Here is a 19,993-nt window from a genome sequence, read left to right as displayed (position 1 = left end):
ATGTGACTGTAGAACTTTCATTTCTGGCCAAGATAGAGTAACTGGGACCAGATTTATCCTCTCATTTGAAACAACCCAACATATAAAAAACAAAATCTCATGAAAGAACAGTTTTCAAGACATTAGACATCAGGCAACTAAGGACAGTGATCTCTTATGAGACAGGAAACAAGGTGACCCATATGAATGCCCCACCATGCTGCCTTGAGAGAGTTTCCAGGCCACAGCACAGGGAGGGGAACTAAAGCAGAGTAGGCAGACTCCCTAAATTGAGGGGACAGAGCTGAGAGTCTGGGGTGACCAAAGCAACTAGAGTTCATAGGACAGAGTACTGAAGAGGAGAGGGCTGCACACAGAGAGAACCTCAGATCTGTAGAGGATCTCCCTCAAGTATTCAGCAGAGTATTGATCTGTGCATGTCTAATAGGAAACTCCCCAACACTCTCCACTTTGGATGGAAAAAAAACCATCCAAAAGGATTGGAAGGAACAGCGCCTGCACTACCTGTTCCCACCAGTCAGACTAGAAAAATTTCTAATTCATGGCTCATTGTGTAGAGTGCTCAGGGAAGTCTTATCTCTGTAATGAGAAGTAATTAGCCCCAAACTGACAACTGCTCCAGACCTGCCTAATGGATCATGAACACAAGACCCAAAGGATCAAACTATGTCCGAGTAACTGATCTAAGTCTCAGAACAAAACATAAGAATATTTTTAGGAATACAAAAACATCAACTATGCAACAAATTCACAATGTCTGACATCTAATCAAAGATTACTAGGCATGTAAAAAGACCAGAAAGTGTGACCTATAATATGGAGAATAATCAGTCAGAAATGACATAGAACTGACAGATAATAGAATTAGCAGGAAAATACACTGTGGGATTAATGGCAGATTAGACATTTCAGAAGAGATTAGTGAACTTGAAGACAGAGCAATAAAAACTATCCAAAATGAAACACAGCAAGAAAAAGAATTTTTAAAGATGAAAAGAGCATCACTGAGCCGTGGGACAACTTCAGTCAGCCTAATACATGGTTAATTGGAGTTCATGAAGAAGAGAGGAAAAGAAAGAAGAAATGTTTGAAGAAATAATGACTGAAAACATTCCAAACTTGATGAAAACTGTAAACCCACAGATCCAAACACCATGGCAAACCCCAAGCACAAGAAACATGAAGAAAACAATACCAAGCTACATCATAATCAAACTGCTTAGAACCTATGACAAAGAGAAAATCTGAGAAACAGACCAAAAAAAAACAAAAAAAAAGAGAAAGAAATTGGGAGACAGAGGTAGGAGAATTGCTTGAGCCTGGTAGGTGGAGGTTGGAGTGAGCCAAGACATCGTGCCACCGCACTCCAGCCTGGGCAACAGAGCGAGACTCCATCTCAAAAAAAAAAAAAAAAAGAAAAAAGAAATTTTACACAGAGAGGAACAAACATAAGGATGACATCAATGTCTTATCGGAAGCAGTACAAACAAGAACAGTGTCATAAAGTACTAAAAACAAACATTTCTCAACTTAGAATTCTAAACCAAGCAGAAGTATCTTTCAAAAACAAGAAGGCAAAATAAAAATGTCTTCAGACATACCAAAACTGAAAGAATTCAGCAGACCCACACTATAAGACCCACAGTATATTTAGGACATTCTTCAGGCAGAAGGAAAATGATAACAGATTGAAGTCTGAATCTACAAAAAGGGAATAAAGAGCACTGGAAATGATAGCTATATGGGTAAATCTATAAGTTCTTTTTCTTATTACTTCAATCTCTTATAATTGGCAATTTAAACAAAAATAACAATGTGTTTTAGAGTTTATAGTATATGGAAAAATAAAATGTATGACAACAGTAGCACAAAGGTCAGGAAGAAAGACATAGAAGTACTATATACTATTGTAAGGCTCTTATATGATGTAGGGGGGATAAGGGTTATATGTGAAGTGGTATAATATCACTTGAAGGTACACTGACAAGTTAAAGATAGATGCTATAAACCCTAATGCAACCACTAAAACAACAAAATGAAGAGTTGTGAGAGAAAACACAGGAGAGAAAACAGAATAAAAAATAATACAAAGAAAGGCAGAAAAAGATAACAGAACAGGTGGAACAAATAGAAGTCAAATAGCAAGAATATATATTTATACCAGACTGTATCAATCATCATGTTCTGCTTGTAAAACATGCACTTCATACACAAAGAATAGTTTCAAAGTAAAAAGGTAGAAGCCAGGTTTGGTGGTGCATGCCTGTAGTTCCAGCTACTTGGGAGGCTGAGGCAGGAGGATCACTTGAGCCCAGGAGTTCGAGGATGCAGTGGGCTATGATTGCACCACTGTGCTCCAGCCTGGGTGACAGTGTGAGACTTCATCTCTTAAAAAAAAAAAAAAGTAAGAAGATAGAAAAAGATATACTGTGATAACATTAATCAAAAGGTAGATGGAGTAACTTTATTGATATCAAAGTATATTCTCAGACCACACTGGGATTAAATTAGACATGAATAACAGAGAGAGAGAAATCGCCAAGTACTTGAAAATTAAATAACACAATTCTAAGTAACCCATGAATTAAAGAGGAAATCAAAAGGGAAATTAAAAAGTATTTTGTAATGAATTAAAATGAACCACAGTATGTCAGAATTTGCAGGATGCCACTAAAGCAGTACTTAGGGAGAAATATGTACCATTAAACACCTATATTAGAAAAGAAGAAACATCTCAAATCAATGACTTCAGCTTATACCTTAAAAGTAACTAGGACAAAATGGAGTAAATTAAACCCAAAATGAGTAGAAGAGAAGAAATAATAAAGATCAAAGTAGAAATTAATGAAATAGAAAGCAGAAAGCAATAGAGTATCAATAAAACAAAAAATACTTTTTCTTTGGAAAGATCAGACTGATCAGGAAAAATGGCTATACAATCACGGGGAAAAAAAACATGAATTACCAACATCAGGCATGAGAGAAGGGGCATCACTACAGAGTCTACAGATATAAAAAAGATGATAAAGAAATAAACAGATTTATGCCAATAAATTCAACAACTTAGATAAAATGGAAAAATTCCCTGGGAGACAGAAACTACTAAAGCTTATTTAAGAAGGAATAAACTGAATTGCCCTATACTATTTGAAAATTGAATTTGTAGTTAAAAACTATTCCTCAAAGAAAACTCCAGGTCAAGATGGCTTCACTGGTAAATTCTGTCAAACATACAATGGAGAAATAATACCAATTCTATACAAACTCTTTTCAAAACATTGAAAAAAAAGGAATTTTTCCCAGCTCATTCTAGAAAGCCAGCATTACCCTGATACCAAAACCAGTTAAGACATTACAAAGAAAGAAAACTATAGACTAGTATTCCTCATGAATGTAGATGTAAAAATTCTAAACAAAATCTTAGCAAAGCAAATCCAACAATATATGAAAAGGTTAATATGTTCTCACTTCAGCAGCACATATACGAAAATATAAACAGTACAGAAAATATTATCATGGCCTCTGTATAAGGATGACATACAAATGCATGAAGTGTTCCAGATCTTTAAAATATATATATGTTATAATCAAATGGTGATTAACCCAGGAATACAGCTTTACTTACAATAGCCCAAACCAGGAAACAATTCAGTGGGTGAGTGGATAAATTGATATGTCCATACAATGGAATACCACTCAGCAAGAACAAAGAACAAACTACTGATACATGCAGCATCATGGTGGAATCTCAAAATAATTATGCTGAGTGAAAAAAGCAACAAAAAAGAGTTCATACTGTATGATTTCATTTATGTACAGTGCAAACAAATCTGTAGTCAGCAAAAGTTGACTGTATCAGCCTTTGACTGGTCGACAACTATATTATCAGTTTTTTGATTGTCACATTAGTAGTTGCTTAGGGATGTGGTGGGGAGGGTATGGAGGGATGGGAGGATATTACCAACGAGCATGAGGAAACTTTTGGGAATGATAGATATATCACTATCCTGATTGTGGCCATAGTTTCATACATATGTCAAACTTATCAAATTGTACACTTTAAATATGTGTATGTCAATTATATATCAATGAAAACTGTTTTTAAAAATAATAGGCAACATTAAAAATGGAGCAACAGGGAAAATAATCATAATTAGAAGATTTAAAAGCACTATCGGCCAGGCATGGTGACTCACACCTGTAATGCCAGCACTTTGGGAGGCCAAAGCAGGTGGATCACTTGAGGTCGGCAGTTTGAAAACAGCCTGGTCAACATAGTAAACCATCTCTTTCCTTACCCTCGTCTCTACTAAAAATACAAAAATTAGCTTGGCATGGTGGCAGGCACCTTTAATCCCAGCTACTCAGGAGGCTGAAGCAGGAGAATCACTTGAACCCTGGAGGTGGAGGTAGCAGTAAGCTGTGATCGTGCCACTGCACTCCAGCCTGGGTGACAGAATGAGACTCTGTCTCAAAAAAAAAAAAAGAAAAGAAAAGAAAAGAAAATAGTGTGTTAAAAGCATTATATAAAATATATGTATATAGCAATCAAAAAATCAAAAATAGTATTTTTGTCATGGAGCAATTTTGTGTGCGTGGCATACTGGATGGTCTTCTCCATTTTCCATATTTTCTTTAATTTTTTTTAACTTTGATAATTAAAATTATCTACCGCAAAATCACAAATATTAAGAGAAGTACTGTCATAGTAATTCTACTTTTGCTGAATTTTTTATTTTTTTTTAACAGGGAATCACTTTAAAAATGAATGAACTAAATCATTGTATTGTTGCAAGAATTATGCATGGGGGCATGATTCACAGGCAAGGTAAGTTTCATATATATTTCTTTCTTTGCCTTCCTTAATTTTTTTTCCCTGTAGCCTAGTGAAGAAAATGTTTTTGTTTGTTTTGTTTTTGAGATGGGGTCTCTCACTATGTTGCCCAGACTGGTCTTGAGCTCCTAAGTGCAAGCAATCCTCCCGTCTCAGCTTTCCACAGGTGCATGCCATCACACCCAGCTAAGAAAGTATAAAGGATACATATAAAGAATCTTTTAAAATCATCTTTGATTTTAATCATTATTGGCCTCCATTGTTTCTTATTCATCTGCACATGCTCCAGCATGTAGATAATGAAGGGAGAATATATTAGAGTTCTGTTAGCCAGAGCATCTCTGTATTAGATTACTACTTATGGGGACCACGGGAGATAAAGCAAATAATTACACTGGGCCTCACAATGTAGGAGAGACATCTGTTCTAGAGTAAAAGATATATGTAAATAAATAACCATTTAAGAAGTGTTCTCTCATTCATTTAGGAATTAGATATGCTATTTATAAATTAGGACATCATAGAGTTAAATAATACAAAAATTAAATGGTAAGAGATGTCAAATTGATGATTAAATTATTAATACCTGCCATGGTGAGTGCAGTCATTCTGTGGAGAGAATTCACTAAGAACTGGAATAGACAAAGAATGATGTGGGGGTTTTTTTTGAGACAAGGTCTGGCTCAGTCACCCAGGCTGTGCAATGGCACAATCTTGGCTCACTGCAACCTCTCCTCCCGGGCTCAAGCAATCCTCCCACCTCAGCCTCCTGAGTAGCTGGGACCACAGGTGCACACCACCATGCCTGGCTAACTTTTGATATTTTTGTAGAGATGGGGTTTTACCATGTTGCCCAGGCTGGTCTCCAATTCTTGAACCCAAGCAATCTGCCTGCCTCCTCCCAAAGTGGTGGGATTATAGGCATGAGCTACCTTGCCCAGCTCGAAGAATGATTTTTTAAGAAGGTACATCTTCAGTTAACTCTCAAGGATGGGCAGGGTTTGGATATGTGGATTTAGGCTTTTTCTTTGAAAGGATTGAGTTACATGCACTAGTATTTAGAGGATGTTCCAAAAATGATTCTTCTGGCAGACTCTCTGTCTTTGAGATAGGGTTATTTTTGTACTTAACACCTCTTTCCTTACCCCCAGAGAGCAAGAAGTAACACTCTAAGCATTTTAGTGCCTTATTCTCCTCTTGAGAATAAGAGGAGACCACTGTGTACACAACATGATGTCTGGCATCATTGCTGCTTTCAGAGGAATCCTTGTAGGCGTAGAGGGTGTACAGCACTCCCACAGGAGGATATTTGGTTTTAGATTCCAGTATGTGTTTTTTGTTTGCTATTTTTAATAATTTTTATATGTTCAGTAAAGCCACAACATCATTATTTCTTTTTTTTTTCTTTTCTTTTTTGTTTTTTATTATACTTTAAGTTCTAGGGTACATGTGCACAACATGCAGGTTTGATACATAGGTATACATGTGCCATGTTGGTTTGCTGCACCCATCAACTCATCATTTACATTAGGTATTTCTCCTAATGCTATCCCTCCCCCAGCCCCCCACCCCCTGACAGGCCCCAGTGTGTGATGTTCCCCGCCCTGTGTCCAAGTGATCTCATTGTTCAGTTCCCACCTATGAGTGAGAACATACGGTGTTTGGTTTTCTGTCCTTGTGATAGTTTGCTGAGAATGATGGTTTCCAGCTTCATCCATGTCCCTGCAAAGGACATGAACTCATCCTTTTTTATGGCTGCATAGTATTCCATGGTGTATATGTGCCACATTTTCTTAATCCAGTCTATCAATGATGGACATTTGGGTTGGTTCCAAGTCTTTGCTATTGTAAATAGTGCTGCAGTAAACATACGTGTGCATGTGTCTTTATAGTAGCATGATTTATAATCCTTTAGGTATATACTCAGTAATGACATGGCTGGGTCAAATGGTAATTCTAGTTCTAGATCCTTGAGGAATCGCCACACTGTCTTCCACAGTGGTTGAACTAGTTTACACTCCCACCAACAGCGTAAAAGTGTTCCTATTTCTCCACATCCTCTCCAGCATCTATTGTTTCCTGACTTTTTAATGATTGCCATTCTAACTGGCGTGAGATGGTATCTCATTGTAGTTTTGATTTGCATTTCTCTGATGACCAGTGATGATGAGCATTTTTTCAGGTGTCTGTTGGCTGCATGGATATCTTCTTTTGAGAAGTATCTGTTCAAATCCTTTGCTCACCTTTTGATGGGGTTCTTTGTTTTTTTCTTGTAAATTTGTTTGAGTTCTTTGTAGATTCTGGATATTAGCCCTTTGTCAGATGGGTAGATTGCAAAAATTCTCTCCCATTCTGTAGGTTGCCTGTTCACTCTGATGGTAGTTTCTTTTGCCATGCAGAAGCTCTTTAGTTTAATTAGATCCCATTAGTCTATTTTGGCTTTTGTTGCCATTGCTTTTGGTGTTTTAGTCATGAAGTCCTTGCCCATGCCTATGTCCTGAATGGTATTGCCTAGGTTTTCTTCCAGGGTTTTTATGGTTTTAGGTCTAACATTTAAGTCTTTAATCCATCTTGAATTAGTTTTTGTATAAGGTGTAAGGATGGGATCCAGTTTCAGCTTTCTACGTATGGCTAGCCAGTTTTCCCAGCACCATTTATTAAATAGAGAATCCTTTCCCCATTTCATGTTTTTGTCAGGTTTGTCAAAGATCAGATGGTTGTAGATGTGTGGCATTATTTCTGAGGCCTCTGTTCTGTTCCATTTGTCTATATCTCTGTTTTGGTACGAGTACCATGCTGTTTTGGTTACTGTAGCCTCGTAGTATAGTTTGAAGTCAGGTAGTATGATGCCTCCAGCTTTGTTCTTTTTGCTTAGGATTGTCTTGGCAATGCGGGCTCTTTTTTGGGTCCATGTGAACTTTAAAGTAGTTTTTTCCAATTCTGTGAAGAAAGTCATTGGTAGTTTGATGGGGATGGCATTGAATCTATAAATTACTTTGGGCAGTATGGCCATTTTCATGATATTGATTCTTCCTATCCATGAGCATGGAATATTCTTCCATTTGTTTGTGTCCTCATTTATTTCGTTGAGCAATGGTTTGTAGTTCTCCTTAAAGAGGTCCTTCACATCCCTTGTAAGTTGGATTCTTAGGTATTTTATTCTCTTTGTAGCAATTGTGAATGGGAGTTCACTCATGATTTGGCTCTCTATTTGTCTGTTATTGGTGTATAGGAATGCTTGTGATTTTTGCACATTGATTTTGTATCCTGAGACTTTGCTGAAGTTGCTTATCAGCTTAAGGAGATTTTGGGCTGAGATGATGGGGTTTTCTAAATATATAGTCATGTCATCTGCAAACAGGGACAGTTTGACTTCCTCATTTCCTAATCGAATGCCTTTTATTTTTTTCTCTTGCCTGATTGCCCTGGCCAGAACTTCCAACACTATGTTGAATAGGAGTGGTGAGAGAGGGCATCCTTGTCTTGTGCCAGTTTTCAAAGGGAATGCTTCCAGTTTTTGCCCATTCAGTATGATATTGGCTGTGGGTTTGTCATAAATAGCTCTTATTATTTTGAGATACGTTCCATCAATACCTAGCTTATTCTGAGTTTTTAGCATGAAGGGCCATTGAATTTTGTTGAAGGCCTTTTCTGCATCTGTTGAGATAATCATGTGGTTTTTGTCGTTGGTTCTGTTTATATGATGGATTACGTTTATTGATTTGCGTATGTTAACCAGCCTTGCATCCCAGGGATGAAGCTGACTTGATCGTGTTGGATAAGTTTTTTGATGAGCTGCTGGATTCGACGTTCCAGTATTTTATGGAGGATTTTCGCATCAATGTTCATCAGGGGTATTGGTCTAAAATTCTGTTTTTTTGTTGTGTCTCTGCCAGGCTTTGGTATCAGGATGATGCTGGCCTCATAAAATGAGTTAGAAAGGATTCCCTCTTTTCTGTTGATTGGAATAGTTTCAGAAGGAATGGTACCAGCTCCTCTTTGTACCTCCGGTAGAATTCGGCTGTGAATCCGTCTGGTCCTGGACTTTTTTTGGTTGGTAGGCTATTAATTATTGCCTCAATTTCACGGCCTGTTATTGGTCTATTCAGAGATTCAACTTCTTCCTGGTTTAGTCTTGGGAGAATGTAGGTGTCCAGGAATTCATCCATTTTTTCTAGATTTTCTAGTTTATTTGCATAGAGGTGTTTATAGTATTCTCTGATGGTAGTTTGTATTTCTGTGGGATCGGTGGTGATATCCCGTTTATCATTTTTAATTGCATCTATTTGATTCTTCTCTCTTTTCTTCTTTATTAGTCTTGCTAGTGGTCTATCAATTTTGTTGGTCTTTTCAGAAAAACCGGCTCCTGGATTCATTGATATTTTGAAGGGTTTTTTGTGTCTCTATCTCCTTCAGTTCTGCTCTGATCTTAGTTATTTCATGCCTTCCGCTAGCTTTTGAATTTGTTTGCTCTTGCTTCTCTAGTTCTTTTAATCGTGATGTTAGGGTGTCGATTTTAGATCTTTCTTGCTTTCTCTTGTGGGCATTTAGTGCTATAAATTTCCCTCTACACACTGCTTTAAATGTGTCCCAGAGATTCTGGTACGTTGTGTCTTTGTTCTCATTGGTTTCAAAGAACATCTTTATTTCAGCCTTCATTTCGTTATTTACCCAGTAGTCAATCAGGAGCAAGTTGTTCAGTTTCCATGTAGTTGAGCGGTTTTGAATGAGTTTCTTAATCCTGAGTTCTAATTTGATTGGTCTGTGGTCTGAGAGACAGTTTGTTGTGATTTCTGTTCTTTTACATTTGCTGAGGAGTGCTTTACTTCCAATTATGTGGTCAATTTTAGAATAAGTGCAATGTGGTGCTGAGAAGAATGTATATTCTGTTGATTTTGGGTGGAGGGTTCTGTAGATGTCTATTAGGTCCACTTGTTGCAGAGCTGAGTTCAGGTCCTGGATGTCCTTGTTAACCTTCTGTCTCATTGATCTGTCTAATATTGACAGCAGGAAACATCATTATTGCTTTAACTTCTCTTTGTTATATTACTGCACTGGCTAGGACCTGCAGTCTTTCAAGGAGTGGTATAGTAGACATCCCGTCCTATTCTTGTTTTTAAACGGAATCTAAAGTTAGCCGGGCATTGTGGCGCTCACCTGTAGTCCCAGCTACTCAGGAAGCTGAGGTGGGAGGATTGCTTGAGCCCAGGAGTTCGAGGCTGTAGTGAGCTATGATCATGCCACTGTACTCACCTGGGTGTCGGAGAGAGACCTTGTCTCTAGAAAAAAATGCTTTTTTAAAAAGGAACCTTTCCAATATTTCTTCATTAAGAATAATGTAGATTTTTAGTACATGCCTTTTATTAGGGCTAAAGAAGTTCCTTTATATTCTTAGTTGCTGAGCATTTTAATTGTGCATGGGTTTTGAATTTAATCAAATGCTCTTTCAGAATCTGCTGAGATGATCATTTGTTTTTTTCCTTTTATCTGTTAATGTGGTGAATGTCTTTTAAAGATTTCCTAATGATAAACTACCCTTGCATTTCTCAGATAAACTCAGCTTAGTCATTACATATTATCTTTTTTATGTACTGCCCGACTGTCTGCTAATGTTTTGTTTATAAGATCTCAGTATGTGCATTTATGAGTGAGACTGGCCCGTAGTTAATTTTCCTCTCTTGTATTTCTCTGATTTTAGTTTCAAAGTTATATCTACTTCACACAATGACTTGGAGAGTATTCCCTCTTCAGTTCTCCGAGAGACTTTATATAATATTGGAATGATTTGTGTCTTGAAAGTTTGGCAGGACTTGCCTATAAAGTATCACAGCCTAATGTTTTGGTTTTTAGTTTTAAGAAAGTTTTGTTTTTGTTTTTTAACAACTGCTTCAATTTCTTTAACATTAAAAGGCCATCCAGGCTTTCTATTTCTTGAGTGAGTTTTGGTAAATTACATTTTCCTAAAACAAATAAGTTTTAAAATATTGCAGAGAGCTTCTTCATAGTATTCTCTCATCTTTTTATTCTCTGCCATCTTTGTCATTATGCCCCTGTTCATTTCTAATATTGTTTATTTGTGCCTACTCTTTTTTTCTTGATCAACCTTGCCAGAGGTTTGTTCAGAAACCCACTCTGGGTTTGGTTCATTCTCTTCATTATATGTTTATTTTCTGTTTCATTGTTTTATGACCTAATTTTTATTATCTCCTTTTTTTTTTAACTTTCTATTGGTTTTGGCTAACTTTACAAATTTGACACATAGTTCATTTATTTCCAGTCTTTTTTTTTTTTTTTTTTTGAGACAGGGTCTCGCTCCATCGGCCAGGCTGGAATGCAGTAGCATAATCATAGCTCACTGCAACCTCGAACTCCTGGGCTCAAGTAATCCTCCTGTCTCAGACTCCTGAGTTAGGACTACAGGCAACCACACTCAGCTAATTTTTTTAATACCTTGTAGAGATAGAGTCTTGCTTTATTGCCCAGGTTGGTCTCAAACTCCTGGCCTCTAGTGATCTTCTCGCCTCACTCAGCCTCCGAAAACACTGAGGTTATAGACATGAGCCACCATGCCCAGCCTTCTTTTCTTTTCTTTTCTTTTTTTTTTTTTTTTTTTTGAGATGGAGTCTCGCTCTGTCGCCCAGGCTGGAGTGCAATGGTGCAACCTCTGCTTCCGGGTTCAAGCGATTCTCCTGCCTCAGCCTCCCAAGTAGCGGGGATTACAGGTGCCCACCACCACGCACGGCTAATTTTTATATTTTAGTAGAGACGGGGTTTCACCATATTGGCCAGGCTGGTCTCAAACTCCTGACCTCATGAGCTGCCCACCTCAGCCTCCCAAAGTGCTGGGATTACAAGTGGAAGCCACCACGCCTGGCCCAGCCTTCTTTTCTAATATGTGCCTTTAAGACTAAACTCTCCCTCTAAGTACTGTCTTAATGTATCCCACCAGTTTTGACATGAAGCATTTTTATAACTCAGTTCTAAGTATTTTTATATTTCTATTATGATATTTTTCATTGACCTATATTATTTATAATTGTTACTTTTCACACTTAACAGGATTTTCTGTATATCTTTTTGTAATTTACTTCTAACTTAATTACATTGTGGTCAGAGAATGTAGTCTGTATGACACCATTTCTTTGAGGTTTGTTGAGACTTGCTTTATGGCATAGCACTTTAATCGTTTTTGTAAATGGCCCACGTGTACTTAAGATGAATGTTTATTCTTTAATTGTTGCATGCAGAGGTATCTTTTTGTAATGAAGCCAGGTCAGTGTGTACATTTCTGCACAATTTATAAATAAGGAAGCAGCATTGTAAATAACACTCTAAGCATTGGTTCTTGGTCATTTCTTTCTAGCTGAAGTATTACAAGATGCTGAAATGCCAATCAAAAGATTAAATTATCTTTAACAGAATTTGCTGTTATGTAGATATTATCATGTCACAACTCTTGGAAAACTGACAACCTTCGTATCATATCTGGTAGATAACAATAGCAGCAAACACTGTCATGGTGCTTGGTATGCACCAAGAACAGTTCTAAGCCTTCTGCATTTATTAAATTTGTTTAGTTCTTAAAACAATCCTATGAGATGGGTACTATTTTCATCTCCATTTTACAAATGTGAAAACTGAGGTATGGAGAGTTTCAGTAATTTACCCAAGATCTTAAAGCTAGTAAGCAAGGAAGCTGGAATTTGAACCCAGGCAGTCTGGATCCAGAAGCCATACTTTTAAACCACTATACATACCACCTCTCTCAGAAAAATAGATTTCTGCAGCCATCCATCAAAACTGTGCCTTCCACAAGTAGATATATCTGTTTTGATGAGGTTACTACATGAGTTAAATAATTCTGCTGCAACCAAACTTGTACCTGTCTCTGAAATATTGGCCCTCAATATTCAACTTAGTTTTTAAAAATTACATTGATGCCTCTGGATTTTGTTACTATGAAAGCATATATCATTTCATGTTTATAATGTTATATAATTTCTTAGGTACACTTCATGTTGGTGATGAAATTCGAGAAATCAATGGCATCAGTGTGGCTAACCAAACAGTGGAACAACTGCAAAAAATGCTTGTAAGTAAATGAAAGTTTTTCCTTTCCTAAAATTGACTTTTACTTTGTTAGCTTGTTTTTAAATATACAAATAAGGAGTATTCTTCTGTAATCAGAGAATTTCTGGTACCATATTTATGTGGACTTGAACTTATATAACATTCATAAAACTGACAACTAGAAAAATGTTGAAATACAACAGAGTTTACAAACATTTTGCCTGTCTTTAGCAGTGTGGGCTTTAACACTCTCCTTTTATCCTTTATCTCCTGTTTCTTACTAAGCAGATGATTAAAGAAAACCTTTTCAGTGTTTGTACATGTGAACTAGTTTCTCACTGACCTCAACTCTCCTGACATCAGCAGTGTCAGAAACCTCTTTCCTGTTGAGCTGAGTCATAGCCAGCTGTCGTGGATTTCTCTACAGCATAGAAGGGAGGAAAGCCACGGTAGACCAGGCCATTTTTGACCATACATATCCAAAATCTGTATTCAAATTAGGCTTTGGATTTTTAAAAAAGGCAAAATGACAGCCTTTGCCTATGTTCATTGTCATAGCAAGCAGACAGAGGTGTTTGGGGCCTCTGATCCCTTTTCCCACTGCAGTGTAGTAGCACCCAGGTTATGAATACCTATTAAGTATGAAATAAGCTTCACAGACTCACCAAACATTTTTTTTTTCTTTTTTTTGAGACGGAGTTTTGCTCTTGTTGCCCAGGCTGGAGTGCAATGGCGTGATCTCAGCTCACTGCAACCTCTGCCCCCCGAGTTCAAGGGATTCTCCTGCCTCAGCCTCCCAAGTAGCTGGGATTACAGGCATGCGCTACCACACCCTGCTAATTTTGCATTTTTAGTAGAGACGGGGTTTCTCCATGTTGGCCAGGCTGGTCTCGAACTCCCGACCTCAGGTGATCCACCAGCCTTGGCCTCCCAAAGTACCGGGATTACAGGTGTGAGCCACCACTCCCAGCCCAAAATTTTTTTTTTAAAAAAAGCCAAAATTAATAAGCAAAAAGTGGCTGGGTGCGGTGGCTCATGCCTGTAATCCCAGCACTTTGGGAGGCCAAGGTGGGTGAATCACCTGAAGTCGGGAGTTTGAGACCAGCCTGGCCAACATGGTGAAACCCCATCTCTACTAAAAATACAAACATTAGCAAGGCATGGAGGCGCGTGCCTATAATCCCAGCTACCCGGGAGGCTGAGGCAGGAGAATCACTGGAACCTGGGAGGCAGAGTTTGCAGTGAGCCGAGATGGTGCCACTGCACTGCAGCCTGGATGACAGAGCAAGACTCTGTCTCAAAAAAATAAATAAATAAATAAATTTTTAAAGTAAAAAGCATATTCTATGTGGTACACCATTATAATGTGGCATACTCAATGTAATTTTTATGTAATTACCTAGTCTATTGTCTAATTCAATGTATATTCACTTTTGAAAGGCCTGTCACTTAGAAAGTTTTGCATTCACATCTATAAAAAGGTGACCATTGAAGATCTGTGAGACCATTGCTGTATGAGCAAAAGGCAATCGGCTGCTGGGCTTTTCCCAGGAACTTACTCTACTGTTAACTCGAGCAGTCCCTGCTTCGTGACTACGTTTCATTTTCCGGCTATGTGCTCTCAGATGGCTTGTGCTAATTGCCCCCATGTGTTTTGAGTGGCTTCTTACATGGTTTTGTGAACAATTGTTTGTAAGAAAACTTTTCTTTCTTTCCCACCACCCCCTCTCCAGAGGGAAATGCGGGGGAGTATTACCTTCAAGATTGTGCCAAGTTACCGCACTCAGTCTTCGTCCTGTGAGGTAATGACTCTAACAAACCACCCCCATCTGCTCTGAGTTCTTAACTAACTGTCTGCTGATGGCTGTATGTTTTTGCTTTCTGGGAAATTGTTTCTGCCTGTGCTGTTAGATCACTGCACACCAATTTTACAACAAAGATAACGGAACAGAGTAGGTCCCATCCACCTACTCAGCCCTGCTTCCATGTGGATCTCCTCAGCACTTTGAACTTTTTGCAGGCTGAAATCTGAGCAAAATGTAGAGAAGTTACAAATGATGACATAAAGCTTAATAAGGAAAAAACGGAGTGTCTGAGGGAAAAAAACTAAAGGCCATAATTGCAGTAATATTTCCAGGAAGTTCATTCACTTCCCTTGTTAAGAAATCACATAGGTAGTTCTTCTTTCCAAGGATCTGAGAAGTGATCTATTTCTGTTGAGATACAGTTGTTCATACAATTGTGACAGGTCTCTAGATGGAAGTTAAGTCTGCAATGAATTGATAATTGACTTCACTAGAGGGAAATAGGCTTTTGCAACCTTTTGTAAAATTGTTTAAATTTAGAATGGTATGTGATCTGTAAACAAGTAAGTTTTCTAGAGTAATACAGCCCCAAAGTTTCTTTCTTAAAATAGGCTTATCCTGTAGAAATTATAGTTCTTCCAACCTATATTATTCAGTTTTGTGTTGGTTGTTAAATGAGATTCAAAAATCTATTCTTTTTGTATTGGAAATATAAATGGGCATAAATGATATCATCCTTTGGTCATTGCACGTTCAGCTCGAGTGTTATTTATTGAAGCTTGTTCTTTCATGTGCATCTTCCGAGAATGTGTGCATCAATATGAAGTACACATTTCCTAAAGTTTATTTTTAAGACTGACAAGTAACTTATTGGATTTGTACTTAGGAGAACCTGAGAGAGAATTGTCATACTTCTAGTCTCTAGTGATGGTGTAAATTTCATAAGAAAAATCAGAGGCTTCATATTTTTTAAAAGCCTATTGAAGATACATATTAAAATGTATAGTTTTGTCAAGTATATTTTTGGTGAGCCATGGCAATTGAGGTGTCCGTTATAACGGGTCTTGAGCTCCTCTTGGTGGCTTTTTATGGAACTTCAATTAATAGTATATTTCAAAAGAAAATGCAGAATTGCTTCTGTTCCAGGATTCAGAGTATTGAAATTTGTTACCTAGAACACAAACTTTGCTGGGAAACAAAGAATGTCACACTTAACATTCTATGTAAATAATTTTAATATTCCAGAATTACAGATGTCCTTATATCATTTCTCATCTGTTGAAGAAATTTAGTAAATACAATTGACTTTTGTCTTTTTGGCTAACTAACCAGAAGGTACTGTTAGTTATTAATACAACATAAGTTTCTCTTTTTTTTTTAAGTGGTCGAACTAGTTTGGGGTGGAACCAGTATCATAGATGTAAATTCTATGTTCTTGAGTAAGAAGAACCCCTCTTACCTTCTTTGCCTTTGAATAGTAGAAAAAATAATGATACTTCTCTCCTAGCTCCACCTCCAGCCTTTTTGGCCCTCCTGTTCCCTGGCAGAATTCAAGCTTGTGGTTGGACTCTTCCCAGCTAGGGCAATACTTCAAAAAAAAAAAAAAAAAAAGAATGCTCTCTGGCCACCTGCATCTGCATCCCCCAGGTCCTTGGTTAAAGAGTAGACCCCTGCCCCTCACCCTGGCTCTACTGACTTGAGTCTCTGCGGGTGGCACCTGGAGATCAGTCTTGCTCACTAACATATGAGAATGCTCTTCTAAGGGATCTCATTACCTTTAAGGCTGACAGGTTCTAGAAATGCTCTTAAGTCATCTAGGGAAAAAAAATGTCTTTTAAAAAGGCATGCACATTTCTAAGGCTTAAAAGAACTCTACAGAAGCAAAAATTAAAAAGTACTTATTTCCTTCCTCTCCTTGTTCTTATCGTTAAAGTTGATTTGGACACTAAGGGAATGGAGCCTGGAAAATATTTTGAGTGTATAGAATAGTAGAGAGAAAGCAAGCGATAGAGGAGCCTGGATATAGGAAGAGTGGCTGTGGCTCCTAGGATCTTTGCTGGAAGTGTAATATTGTTATAGGCTTGAGATTATTGTTTTAATCAATCTGCTAAAATAGTCTTAAAAAAAGAGTTCTTCTCTGATGTATATCTCTTTTACCCTTACTAGTAATAATATTTATTCTATAATAGAAAGATTCTGAGGTGATTGTAACATGTGAAATCTTAGGTTTGTTTCTCTTCAGATTGGGTCAGTTAGTAACTCTTGACACAGGTACTAAAAATTATTAAATACTTTTCAAACCTAATCTTTAATAAAAATTAGGCAGTTGGGATCTTCAGCACGATAATTTATGGTAATGTTTGTCATCTTATACTTGATAGGGTTTTAATATCAAGTCACTCTTCTGGGTCTCATTAAAAGAAAGAAAAGGTATAGAATTTTAGAGATAGGAAAGAATTGATTAATGAATGACACAGTCATCACTTAAAATATGTGAGCCTTCGAACTGCAAAATTTTTTTCGTACTTCTGTGAAATCATGCAAGCAAGTCAGTATGGCACCTATACAGCTCAAACCTCAAAGGAAATGGTTGTCAGACTGTGGTTGTTACTGTTGATGTAAATATCTCTGTGTTTCTGTGCTGGTGTTCTGTGTTAATGAACCTTGTGTCTTATTTCAGAGAGATTCCCCTTCCACTTCCAGACAGTCCCCAGCTAATGGTCATAGCAGCACTAACAATTCTGTTTCGGTAAGAACTTTAGCTCCACACAACAAAGTGTGACAATTTTGTTGGTGCTCACCTGCCATGAGTGTTCTAGTTACATGTGTTCAGTGGAAATAGTGTCTTCTGCTGATATACAAGGCTACTACAGCTACAATGCACTTTACTCCTGGAAAATCTTTTTCAACATTTCCTTCTCATTAAAAATCCCCTTCAATAGTTAAATTTGAAGAAATGTAGTTCAAGACTGCTTTGGTCATTCTAAAAATATTTCTATGCCACCCCACTTGTATGTATGACTTTGCTCAAACCTATGCAAAGGATGTAAACGGAAATTTGTTTAAACTTCTAAATATTTTTTAATTTGAAAAAGATAAATGTAAGAATTTTGCAGAGTAGGCATTTGGGTATTCTTGGGCTTTGTAGTTTTCTATTCTGAGTGATATCAGCAACATGTTTTAGTTTCCGCTATCTAAGTTTACGAATTGGTGTGCCCTCTGTTATTGTGGTACGTGCACATATTTTTGTGAATTATAAGCCTTGCCTGGATATGAAAAGCAAAAAGAACTGGCTTCACACTGCACTTAAGCCACGCTGTTATCACATCTTTAACACAAAGTACTTTATATTTGACTTGAACTTGGAGTTTTAAATTTTTTTCAGAACTATCCATTTTGGAATATAGAAAGAATTGTTTTTAACTTATTTAAACAAATGGAAGCACTTAACAGGTGCAGACTGGCAATATTTTGGTTGCTAATACTGCTGTTTATGACCCAGTTAAAATTATTGAGAGTTCTAATGCAGCAGTATTCTTCTATCCTGACTTTTAATTTGCCCTTTGAGAATATATCAACTTTTTTATCAGGTAAAATTGTAAATAATTTAGAAATTATCTCAAATGGAATGATATTCTAAGTATATCGTAAGAGAAATTATGAAAGAAAATTGTCTATGACTTTATTTTCAACTTTAAAATAGGCTACCAAAGGAATTCATTCATAACAGTTAACATTTAATACTTTTAAGATGATGAAAAGCCATATAGCCATTGAATTTTTCAAAATCTAAATGGTTGCAGTGACTAAGTTGAAAAGGGCAACAGCTCCTTTTATTTATTTATTTTTTTTTTAATAGGCTGTTTCACTTGCAGTGGCTTTTGTGTTGAAGATGCTGAGTTGTTTCTTAAGAACACATTTTCTCTCTGCTTAAACTTACCTGCTTTCTTCAGCTTGCTGCTAAATGGCCTGGGTTTGACTTTTTGATAACTCAACATTTCTGATAAATGGAATAATGTATATTATCTCTTTACAACTTAAATCTAGCTCATTTTTTTAACCATATTGTAACAGAACACACAAAGTACTTTGTACTCTTGAAAAACAAATGAAAATTTTTCTCCTGGGTTGGCTTTATTCTACAGGACTTGCCATCAACTACCCAACCAAAAGGACGACAGGTGAATAGATATCCTCTATAGAAACTTCTCTAAACTGAGCTGCTAATAGCCAATCCTTTATTAACCCTTTCCATCCCATAATGTTTGCATTTTGGACCATAACATTTGAGCATTGAGAGCTTGTACCATTTCATTTTAACACATTACACATGACTAATTCTCTATAAAGAATTTTTCCTCACATCTTTGTAGCTGTAATGGTTATTGTAATTTCAACCTGATAATTTTATATTAATGGTTAAGAATTCAGCCTTCGGGGGTGGCTGTGGGCCTGCCTCTGGCATGCAAAAGAATTTTAAAGGTTATAAAATTCTTAGAATTCTAAGACTAACTAAAAAGTTATTCTTAAAATGCTGATGAACATTTTTAAGCAAAAATTTTCTGAAGTTGAAAGCTTTTTCTTAAATGTGTATTTGCATGTGTATTTCTAAAAGCCATTTGCAATGAAAAATAAGAAAAGAATATAAATTATCTTGGCTTCACATCCTGATATACCTGTGTTAGTTCAAACATGAAAAGTTAAGTGCTGCCTAATACTGGCAAGTAACTTTCAAATTGCCAGCACTTTAGAGGTATAGATTTTAAATGCAAATGCAGAGACTTGTTAATTTTATAGGCTGGATTGCTGAAAATAAACAGAAAAAATCACACAGTGGTTCCAAAGTCTTCAGGTTGGTTTTACAGTGACTTAAACATTAATATTCAATTTTAATTTCAAGAGATAGAATTTTTATGGGATTTTTATCTTGAAATATGGTATTAAAAATAATCAGATTTAGTGTTAAGATATGTATAAATTAGTACCTGATAGAATTCACCCATAATTTTGTCTTAAGACTGTATAATTGATGGAACATTGGGTATGAATTACCTTATCTTAAAGCATTTAAAAAATAAAATAATTCATAAAATGCTGCCATATAATAAACCCTTGAATGCTAATCTATTTCCTAAGTAAACTCACATATCATAAAACTCAGAGCCTTGAACTATGCATGTCTTGAAGCTCTGTGCTGATTTCAAGTGTTACATTGGGGGAAGCTAGGGTTCAAATTCATTTTTATTCTCTCAGAAGAGTAAAATACAAACCTGAAACCTAAATT

At 36.8% G+C, this 19,993-nt stretch overlaps 1 protein-coding gene and 1 non-coding gene across 21 annotated transcripts in view; both read left to right on the top strand.

Moving 5' to 3' along the window:
* CASK (calcium/calmodulin dependent serine protein kinase) overlaps positions 1-19,993 on the top strand; it is a 407,307-nt gene that overhangs the window by 347,773 nt on the left and 39,541 nt on the right. For 6 of the 20 annotated variants that reach the window (XM_034949880.4, XM_034949879.4, XM_008968325.6 and 3 more), the window contains 5 exons: positions 4,750-4,828; positions 12,841-12,926; positions 14,638-14,706; positions 17,390-17,458; positions 18,855-18,890. In XM_034949880.4, the coding sequence (XP_034805771.1) occupies positions 4,750-4,828; positions 12,841-12,926; positions 14,638-14,706; positions 17,390-17,458; positions 18,855-18,890 (339 nt within the window). The remainder of the gene's footprint in view (positions 1-4,749; positions 4,829-12,840; positions 12,927-14,637; positions 14,707-17,389; positions 17,459-18,854; positions 18,891-19,993) is intronic. The other 14 variants (XM_034949885.4, XM_003815353.8, XM_055106629.2 and 11 more) reach the window with 5 other exon arrangements.
* On the top strand, positions 3,461-3,567 carry LOC112438544 (U6 spliceosomal RNA). The gene has a single exon (XR_003026958.1). It is a non-coding gene; the product is annotated as a U6 spliceosomal RNA (small nuclear RNA).

Source organism: Pan paniscus, chromosome X (assembly GCF_029289425.2).
Source record: "Pan paniscus chromosome X, NHGRI_mPanPan1-v2.0_pri, whole genome shotgun sequence".
Classification (NCBI taxonomy): Eukaryota; Metazoa; Chordata; class Mammalia; order Primates; family Hominidae; genus Pan; species Pan paniscus.
The sequence above is the reverse complement of the archived record's forward strand: the minus strand, read 5'-3'. Positions and strand labels throughout refer to the sequence as shown.